The 10,411-nt window shown below is 39.9% G+C and overlaps 1 protein-coding gene across 5 annotated transcripts in view; it reads left to right on the top strand.

Annotated features, from left to right (window-relative positions):
- The window catches only part of LOC115360251 (receptor-type tyrosine-protein phosphatase eta-like), a 45,476-nt gene that overhangs the window by 22,160 nt on the left and 12,905 nt on the right, over window positions 1-10,411 (top strand). Inside the window, exons 8-20 of one of the 5 annotated variants that reach the window (XM_030053011.1) lie at window positions 168-428; window positions 1,034-1,294; window positions 1,540-1,800; window positions 2,056-2,316; window positions 2,630-2,887; window positions 3,223-3,483; window positions 3,813-4,073; window positions 4,858-5,130; window positions 6,087-6,338; window positions 7,102-7,365; window positions 7,486-7,746; window positions 8,305-8,559; window positions 9,948-10,214. In XM_030053011.1, coding sequence (XP_029908871.1) covers window positions 168-428; window positions 1,034-1,294; window positions 1,540-1,800; window positions 2,056-2,316; window positions 2,630-2,887; window positions 3,223-3,483; window positions 3,813-4,073; window positions 4,858-5,130; window positions 6,087-6,338; window positions 7,102-7,365; window positions 7,486-7,746; window positions 8,305-8,559; window positions 9,948-10,214 — 3,396 coding nt within the window. The remainder of the gene's footprint in view (window positions 1-167; window positions 429-1,033; window positions 1,295-1,539; window positions 1,801-2,055; window positions 2,317-2,629; window positions 2,888-3,222; window positions 3,484-3,812; window positions 4,074-4,857; window positions 5,131-6,086; window positions 6,339-7,101; window positions 7,366-7,485; window positions 7,747-8,304; window positions 8,560-9,947; window positions 10,215-10,411) is intronic. The other 4 variants (XM_030053012.1, XM_030053013.1, XM_030053014.1 and 1 more) reach the window with 4 other exon arrangements.

Genomic DNA, 10,411 nt, shown 5'->3' with positions numbered 1-10,411 from the left:
GTGAAAATATCTAGATAAAAAACACTTTAAAGTGTATGAGTGTATGACCAAGATAAGGTGTTTTTTACTGGGTTGTTTCACATTTATAAGGTCACAGTCATATGGTGATTTGGTAAGTATGAATGTTGTGTTTTTCCCCTCATGGTGTGTCCATCCTGCGCTCACAGATCCTGAAGTAGTCGGGAATCTTGATGTGACCGGAACCACAACATCATCTGTGTCTCTGAACTGGACTAAACCAGAAGGAAACAGCTTCTTCTATAGAGTAGAGTGGACTGATGGAAGACAAAATGACAGCCAAAATGTAAAGGAAACACATTTAAATGTCACTGGGCTGACTGCTGGAGTCCAGTACACATTTACTGTCACTGCAGTGGCTGGAGATAACCAAACAGAGAGCAAAAAGGCTGAAATCTCACACTACACAAGTAAGATGGTGCATAGCGTTTTGGCATTTAATTGTGTTGTTCACAGAAATGTTTTGCAATTTTTTCCCTCATGCAACATATAGATATGTTGCACGTGGTATCTTTTGTCCTTCATGTTTTGTTGCTCTCTCCTCTGATGTTTAAACATCCTTCTTTGGTGGATTCACAGATCTTGAATTTACCAGCAACTTTAAATCTTCTTAAGCCGTGTATTCTGTGTCTCTGAGGTGGACTGAACCTGATGTTAGTCTCTCTCCTCTCCTCCATTTTGGAGGTTAACCACAAGATGCTGATTGTTGTTACTGATGTGCCAAAGTCAAACCGAGAAATTTTATCTTTGCAACAAAAAGATGTTTTCTCTTCTGACAGGCTGACAAGTGAAATTTTATGAGTGATCAAAACTCTGTCAAAAAAGTATAATTGGTTGAAGTGTTGAACTGTATATGATAGTAGAGTAGTAGCAGTGTCTCTGAAATGGCTTCTCTTTGGCAAGAACAGAGCCAGTATACAAGCTCCTGCTTGGGAGTTTCATGATGATGATGTAGGTTCAGATCAATTATGATTATCTCATGTTGCTGTATGATTACCCCTGTCTGCACTCACAGATCCTGAAGTAGTCAGGAATCTGAATGTGACTGGAACCACAACATCATCTGTGTCTCTGAGCTGGACTGAACCAGAGGGAAACAGCTCCTCCTATAGAGTAGAGTGGACTGATGGAGGAGTCAGTGTGACTCAGGCTGTCAATGAAACATATATAAATGTCACTGGGCTGACTGCTGGAGTCCAGTATGAGATAAAAGTCACTGCTGTGGCAGGTGATGGCCATACTGAAGGACAGAGTGTCACTGTTTTTAAGTACACAAGTAAGTGAGCATCTAAATGTCGTTTTCAGTTCATACTGCCTATATTGAGTGTCAGGCTCTCAAAAGACAGAGGAGTTAGTGGACGACATATCTATAGAAAACACTTTAAAAGGCCCCGTCTTTTTTGTGTATGAACAAGCCAAGCTTTTTTTTTACTTGGTGGTTTGTAAGGTCACAGTCATACAGTGATTTGGTGAGTATGAATGTGTTTTTCCCCTCATGGTGTGTCCGTCCTGCACTCACAGATCCTGAAGTAGTCGGGAATCTCAGTGTGACCGGAACCACAACATCATCTGTGTCTCTGAACTGGGCTAAACCAGAGGGAAACAGCTCCTCCTATAGAGTAGAGTGGACTGATGGAAGAGTCAGTGTGAATCAGGCTGTCAATGAAACATATATGAATGTCACTGGGCTGACTGCTGGAGTCCAGTATGAGATAAAAGTCACTGCAGTGGCAGGTGATGGCCATACTGAAGGACAGAGTGTCACTGTTTTTAAGTACACAAGTAAGTGAGCATCTAAATGTCGTTTTCAAGTCATACTCGCTTATATTGAGTGTCAGTTTCTTAAAATACAGAGGAGTTAGTGGATGATAGAATGTGAAAATATCAGTAGAAAACACTTTAAAGTGTATGAGTATATGAGCAAGACAAGGTTTTTTTTAGTGGATGTTTTCACATTTATAAGGTCACAGTCATACGGTGATTTGGTAAGAATGAATGTGTTTTTCCCCTCATGGTGTGTCCATCCTGCACTCACAGATCCTGAAGTAGTCGGGAATCTTGATGTGATCGGAACCACAACATCATCAGTGTCTCTGAACTGGGCTAAACCAGAGGGAAACAGCTCCTTCTATAGAGTGGAGTGGACTAATGGAATTCAAAATGACAGCCAAAATGTAAAGGAAACATATTTAAATGTCACTGGGTTGATTGCTGGTGTCCAGTACACATTTACTGTCACTGCAGTGGCTGGAGATAACAAAACAGAGAGCAAAAAGGCTGAAATTTCACGCTACACAAGTAAGATGATGCATAGCGTTTAGGCAAGTAATTGTATTGTTCACGGAAATGTTTTGCTGTTTTTTCCCTCATGCAGCATATACATGTTGTATGTGGTATCTTTTGTCCTTCATGTTTTGTTGCTCTCTCCTCTGATGTTGAAACGTCCTTCTTTAGTGGATTCACAGATCCTGAAATGATCAGAAACTTCTTAAATCACGTATTCTGTGTCTGAAATGAACTGAACCTGATGATAATCTCTCTCCTCTCCTCTCCTCTCCTCTCCTTTCCTCTCCTCTCCTCTCATCTCCTCTCCTCTCCTCTGTCTCATTAGATCCAAGTACAATTGGGGAACCCGCTGTGTCCCAGAACACCTCCTCCATCTCTCTGGACTGGACTAAACCTGCTGGGGAGGTTTTCAAGTACAGGGTGGAGTGGCACAATGGTGGAGCAACGATGAAACAGACCACATCTGAAACCTTTGCTGTATTGACTGGCCTGATCCCGGGCACCAGCTACACAGTCCAGATCATTGCCATTGCCCATGATGACCAGACGGAGGGAGACCCTTACATTTTCCAGGCAATCACAAGTAAGCAACTCTTTAATTTTTTTTCATTTTCTAAATAATAAGCAATCACAATAATGCACGTTATTTGTATATAGTGCTTTCCTTGGTACTCAAAGACATTTTATTGTAAAAAGAGATGAAACAACATGAAGTAAACTAAATGTTGCATATTTTGGATGGACAGTTGTGATGAAAACTACTCAGTTCAATCATGATTTATGACTCGTCTGCTTCTGTGGAATTGGTGCAGGGCTCACTTTCATAGGATCACAATTTTTTTAAGTAACAACAGTGCAAAACAAGCTGTAAGTTTCATGTTTTCTCCCTCTCATTTTGTATCTATCTTATACTCACAGAACCTGATGTGGTCAAGGATCTCACCATCACCAACATCACGACCTCATCTGTTTCTCTGCGCTGGACTGAACCGGATGGCAACTCTACATCGTATAAGGTTCAGTGGACCGCAGGAGGAGAGCCTGTCAGTAACGTCACCAATGAAACCTTCATCACCATCACTGGGTTACAGGCTGGATACCAGTATAACATCACGGTCGCCGCTGTTGCTGGAAGTATTACAAATGAGGGAGAAAGGATCCAAAAAAACACTTTTACAAGTAGGTCCATACTTTGATCTTGTCTAGATAAGATGAGACTTATGGCCTATGTGAGGAAATTAGGTTACAAAATAATAGGATACAGGCAAAAAAAGGGCAGAGAGAATATAAACACATGTAAAAATGCAGTAGAATGTGAACAATTTGGGTTGTTTAAAGGGATACTCCCACGTTTTGGGCAAAATATCCTTTTTCCAACCAAATTATACATGCACTTACCTCATTTGTTTGCTCTTTGTGTTCATACTGTATGTGTCATTTTACAATGTGAAAGAGTGTCAGTGTTTCACACAGTGAGACAAAACATTTGCTACTTGTGTAATGTACAGGGCCGGAGAAGCCGGGAAACATCGTGTCTACAGCTAATGATACCAGCAGCCTGAGCTTCAGCTGGACTCTGCCAAGCGGGAGGGTCGATCAGTATGTGGTGAACATCTGGAATCAGGACCTGATGTTCCTGAACAACAGCACAACATACGACATGTCAGCCACATTTAGTGATTTAAGTCCCGGGAGAATCTACAACATCACAGTGACGGCTGTGGCGGGACAGTTCAACAATGCGTCTGATCAGTCCTCACTGGCTACTGGTAAGTTAAAGATCCCATGTCATTCAGTCTTCATCATTTTTTTTTTTTTATTTTTTTTTTTTTTGTTACTCAGAGAATGTGCAGGGCTCTTCATGATGTTTTGCAAATAGGACATGCCATATTGGAAAAACAAATTTCTATATGAAGTTTCATATGAGGGCCATTCAGATGTTGAAGTTAGAAAGTCAGAAAAAAAAAAAATTTAAAGTTTGTCTAAAATTGCCTGTGAAAAGGATTTTTGAAAATGGCCAACTTTCAATTATCTTAAATTTAAGTTACTGGAAGTCTGTGCAAAATTTTCTGTTAAGAAAATGCTCATATTTTATTTATTTTTTATTTTATTTTTGGAAATTATTTGATATTCAAATTACTTAAAAATTTATCTCACAGAAGCATTATTTATTAAACATCTCTGATCATATATGAACGTGAATCAAAGGAAATCTTCATTATTACTTTTCTAAACCAGTGTTACAAAGTGCTTCACAAAGACAGAAAAAATAAAATATAAATAAAATAAATAAAACAAGTCATAAACACATCAGGTTAAAAAAAACAAAAAACAATTTGTAGTATAAAAAACAATAAAGACACTAAAAGACAGTTCAAAGAAAATTAAAACTTAAAAAAAGACCAGTGTGTGCTGTTTTTGTGTATAGGCCTACTGCATACTGTGTTGTGAGTCTGTACACTTGCACACACACATTATACAGACTTTAATGTCAGTGTGTGTATCTGAAGCTCAGTATTTTTTTTTTTTTAATCCATGATTCATATTTCCCAGCTCCCACTCCTCCTGGTGCCATCAGTGTAACTCAGCCGACCAACAGCTCGCTCCATGTGCAGTGGGGGCCCCCCGTCTCTATGGAGGGAGCCCCGGGCTTCAGCTACCATGTGACCTACCAGGGTGACGGGCTGGGCATGCAGAGTACAGATGTTGCGACTAACCACACAACGCTGTCCTTGCTCCAGTCTGGGACTTCCTACAGTATAATGGTGGAAACGGTGGGACCCCAGCACTTACGGAGCACGCTCACCCGCACCTCAGAGTACACATGTAAGTAAAACATGCATACAGTGTGAGGCGTAACATGCGGTCGCTTTGTTTATCCTGTAAACAGCACATGGATGGAGTTAAAGTACCCATGAAATGACCACACATGACTTCTGCCTCCTGTAAAACAGAGTATCTTAAATAGTGACATCACCATCCTGCACTAGTGGGTGTAAATTCAAATTTCAACTAATGAAACCTTCACATATCCTCTCCCATCCATCTGTCCCATCAAATAAAATTTTTCCTCTCTCCCAAACTGAGATCCTATTGGTTTGCACTTGTGAATGATCCACCACTACACAAAGTCCTGCCCCTATCATCACATAAAATTAAGTAAATTAGAGTCTGTTTCTTTCTCTTTAATGTCTTTAATGGCAAATATAACACATATATACACATCTATATACACATCTATAAAAACAGGAGAAAATTAACCCTCCTGTTTTCTTTGGGGTCAGTTTGACTCCACTGAATGTTAAATGTCTCTAAATATGTGATTAACGTTGTTTTTTTTGTTGTTGTTGTTTTGTTTTGTTTTTCTTTTGCCTGATATTTAATTTTCCTAATTTAATTGGGTTCTGTACACATTTTGTACACATTGGTGTTTCTTTGGGGTCTATTTCATCCCCAGACTGTTATAGCTGTATAAAACATATAAGAAATATCAACATTTTAAAAACATTTGCTTTAGTTGTTTTGGATGACACTCAGGAACTATGACATGCTATTTATAATCATCAAAAAACATATAAGTATATAAGTATAACAGGGAATGAGTGGTCAAGTGCTATTTAGGTATTCAACAAGAAACAAAGTATTGGACATTTTTATTATAATCATTTTCTGAAAGTTTAAATTGCTGGGGTCAAGTTGACCCTAATTGCTACAAACATTAGTAAATGTGAAGATTACTGGAGGGTTATTCATATTTCCTCATTTTTCCTTCTGTTTTTTAGTGCCCAACCCCGTGCTGAATGTCAGAGCCAGCCCTGAATCCACCGACTCACTAAAAGTCGAGTGGTCGGAGCCGCTGGGAGCCCAGGTGTATTACACATACAGGGTTCAAACTGGCAATGCTGCAGAAACCGTCAACACCACCAGCCATGTGGTGACCGGCCTGGAGCCAGGAACTAGATACAACGTCAGTGTCACTGCTGTGGCAGCACCAGGCGCCGAGTCGACGGAGGAGCAGGCGTCCAACTTCACAAGTAAGCCCTCCGATGGAAAGGCTCCCACGCTGGGCCGAAGTCTTGAGACGCTGTGCAGCATCCACACTGTCATTACTGCTAATAATCTCTGTGTAGGCTGGAGTATAACATCCAAGTCCAAGAATTACAGTGAAATGTGTCTTAAATGATGATCTTGGTATTTTCTGTTTGATGTAATGGTGCAGCCACATAACCATGGCACTATGGGTTTGAATATGAAACTCAGTGATGCAGAATACAGAGTATATGTGTGGCACTCAAGTAACAAAAATACAAACGCAACATGAAACAATCTCGGTGGTTTACTCAGTGACTGCTCATGTAAGAATATGGATACATAAACATACTTTATTGATCCCAAATTGGTAAAATAAAGACAGCACAAAGAATATAAGACAATAGAAAAACCTTTGCATACCCTGTAAGAGTAATAAAAAATAAAATACTATAACTATTAAAAATAATTAGTCTGAAAGCAATTCATGGTAGAAGAAAGTGCTCACTAAAATGGCATGTAAAGAAACAAATAAGGTTTGAGAGAAATATATGGTGGAAAAATGACAAGGGATGTCATTTTAGTCTATGAAACATGAACCAATAACATGAGATGTATATGTATTTTTTTTCACTCTATATAGGGAAAAATTGGCTTAACTTTGAAGCTACTTTGGGGGAAATTAAGGGAAAATTGGAGTACAAGGGGTAAATGTGTTGCATTTTTCTTCTTAGTTTCTGAATTAACCTTGTCCTGTCTTGTCTTCAGGGCCCAAAGCAGTGACCAACCTGACGGTGGAGGACCTGAACACCACTGCCATCCGCCTGACGTGGGCCAGACAGAGCGACTACAAGCCAGGGTACTCCTACCTGGTGACGCTGCACACGGGCGCAACAGAGGCTCGCAGTATTTCAACGACAGCAGAGACTTCCACCCTCATTAATTTGACTCCCGGGAGGATCTACACCTTCAAGGTGTTTACGGTCGTCGGAGGGGTCAGGTCCGCTGAGGAGAGCACATCAAGCCACACGAGTGCGTCTTCCAAAACTTCCAAAGTTTCATTTTCTTTTCTTTCATAATACACTGTCACATGAGCAAGAAAGTCATATCTTTGAATTTATATTTGATTTCTGCTGTAAAATCTCCTTCCAGAGCCCGGGGCTGTGTCTGACATATCTGCTGTAGGAACCACAACGACCATGACGGTGAACTGGACCGCTGCGGCCGGCCAGGTGGACTTTTACTCTGTCCTGCTGTCCAGAGACGGCCAGTTGGTGAAAAACTCCACCGACCTGAGCAACGACACCCTCAGCGTCTGGTTTGAGGGTCTGAATCCGGGGGTGCTGTACAGGGTGGAGGTGGTCACCCAGAGCGGGCCTTTCTCCGACAGCTCCTTCACTGAGAATGCAACTTGTGAGTCACGTAAAATTAAAACTTAAGATTTAAAGGCAGAATGAGTAGGATTTGACAGCTGTGGTTTGTAAACACAACATTTAAAGTTGCCCCGGCAGCAAATTTTCGTATCTTAGGATGGTGACGCAATGAAGCGCCCAGCCAAAATGTCACATCACCGTCCTAGGCAAAAAAGAAAATGGCCTGTTGGTGCTTACCTGTCTGACAGAAAACAGGCCAACACAGGGTCGCTCTTCATCCTCATCCTCTCCCTCAGATTTTCGTAACTTCCTATTGGATGTAGTGCTGTTGATCTGGTATTATGTTAACGCTGTGATTGGCTGTGAGCTTCACACCCGCTGCCCAAAGCCTCTGCAGACACACACACACCAACACACACTTCTAGTGGCTCATAAGTAATGATTGAGGGATTATTTCTGTATAATTTTTTTTTTTTTTTTTTAAGACTCATACTCATTCTGCCTTTAAACACTGTTACATTGTGACATTTAACCCTGCACATGATCAGAAATGTTTTTGGCCGAGCAGAAACTGAACACGACTCCTTGTCCCGCTCAGTTCCCAACCCTCCTGGTCCCATCGCCGTGGAGTCGCAGACCGTCGACTCCATCAACATCAGCTGGGCCGCACCGGAGCACATGGAGCCGGGTCAGTACAACTTCACGGTGCTCGGTCCGGACGGCGAGGACCTGATCGGACAGAACTGGTTCTTGGTGGAGCGGCTTCAGTCCGGGACGGTTTACACCATCTCTGTGGTCACGGTGGGAGCGCTCAGCTACAGGAGCACAGCGGTGACGACGCAAAACTACACCAGTGAGAGCCATTAACGATCACTAATACATTACATTTATGCATTCTTAAATATTCAATTTTTTAATTAGTTTTTATTTTTATACATACATTTATATCTTAATTAGTTTTTATTTTTATACAGTTTTTTTTTATTTTACTTTAGCTATTATTCAGATGTTTAATTATTTAGTGAAATTTTTCAAATTTAATTAATTTGTTAATTTATTTATTTTTATTTATGCTTCCATTTTTTTGTTTGGTTTGACTGTTAATTAATTTCATATCTAGTTTTAATATTTATTTACTTTTGCTACTGGGTGGGTAATTTTTTTTTTTCAGTACAGATTTTGTTCCGTATACACTGCAAAAACGCAAAATCTTACCAAGATTATTTGTCTTATTTCAAGTCAAAAATGTCTTATTTCTAGTCAAAATATCTCATTACACTTAAAATAAGACATGATCACCTCAGAAGTAACTTGTTTATAGACAATTTTCACTTGTTTCAAGTGAAAATTTGCTTGAAACAAGTGAAAATTTGCTTGTTTCATTGGCAAAATTTGCCAGTGGAAAAAGTGAAAATTCACTTGAAATAAGTGAATATTAGCTAGAAACAAGAAACAAATTTTGCCAATGAAACAAGCAAATTTTCACTTGTTTCAAGCAAATTTTCACTTGAAACAAGAGACAATTGTCTATAAACAAGTTACTTGTGAGGTGATCATGTCTTATTTTAAGTGTAATGAGATATTTTGACTAGGAATAATACATTTTTGACTTGAAATAAGACAAATAATCTTGGTAAGATTTTGAGTTTTTGCAGTGTAATGCACTATGTGCATTCTGTAAAAATATGTGCATTAATCTTACAACAATATATCAACAATATATCTTATTTCTGTATATGTTCTTGATATATTATTGTAGTATTAATGCACATATTTTTACATAATGCTCAGATACATATTATTTTTACTAATTTCAAATGCACGTATTTTTATATTTCTTATTTGCCCTTTCTGTTTCTTCTAATTTCACTTATACTTGCACATAACTTTTTCTCAAGAATTTGAACAGCTGCAATTGACCCTGTTTCCCATCAGTGTTTCTGATTTTTTGTCTGATTATTGCAAGAAGGATTGTGTAATATACATAATGAAGCAGTAGTATTTTTGAATTCATGTAGTTGAATTTTTGAGTAAGAATGGGCACAGACCTGTCATAGTCTGCATAATTTTATTTAATCTTGTCTCCATCAAGACTAGCATGTGGAAAAGCATGTGGTAAAGGACTGAGCACAGGCAGGATTGTTGTCAGTGTACTCCCAAACTCCACTCACTACAGTGTTTTTCGAGCTCCCTGTGTGTGTGTTGTATCTCTGCTGAGTCTCAGCCGTTTCTCTTCCCCAGGACCGCTCTCCGTCGTCCAGCTGAGGCAGGGAGGAATCACCACCGATGCAGTGATGCTGCTGTGGGATCAGCCAGAGAGGAAGCCTGACTTCACGTACCTGGTCCAGACCTCCAGCTCCCAGCCCCCCGTTTTACCTGTCGAGCTCCACAACACAACACAAGCCACCATCAATGGACTTCAGTCTGGGAGCAACTACACCTTCACCGTCACCACACGAACACCAGATGGCACCGCAGCCGCCCCCGTGACAGTTTCCTACTTTACACGTACGTACCCACCCTGTCAAAAAAAAAAAACCTTAAAAAGAGTAAACAGTATCTGTCCCAGTGTGTTAGCTCTGCAGCAGCTTGTAACTCACATGTGTTATTTGTGACTTACCATGCCAAAGTCTGAATGAGGCCAATTTAATTTTGTATTTTTTATCACTACAGTTAAACAAAGAGAAAGTAGAAATCATGTATGT

The sequence above is a fragment of the Myripristis murdjan genome, chromosome 6 (assembly GCF_902150065.1).
Source record: "Myripristis murdjan chromosome 6, fMyrMur1.1, whole genome shotgun sequence".
Lineage (NCBI taxonomy): Eukaryota > Metazoa > Chordata > Actinopteri > Holocentriformes > Holocentridae > Myripristis > Myripristis murdjan.
This window is presented reverse-complemented; position numbering and strand designations above follow the sequence as displayed.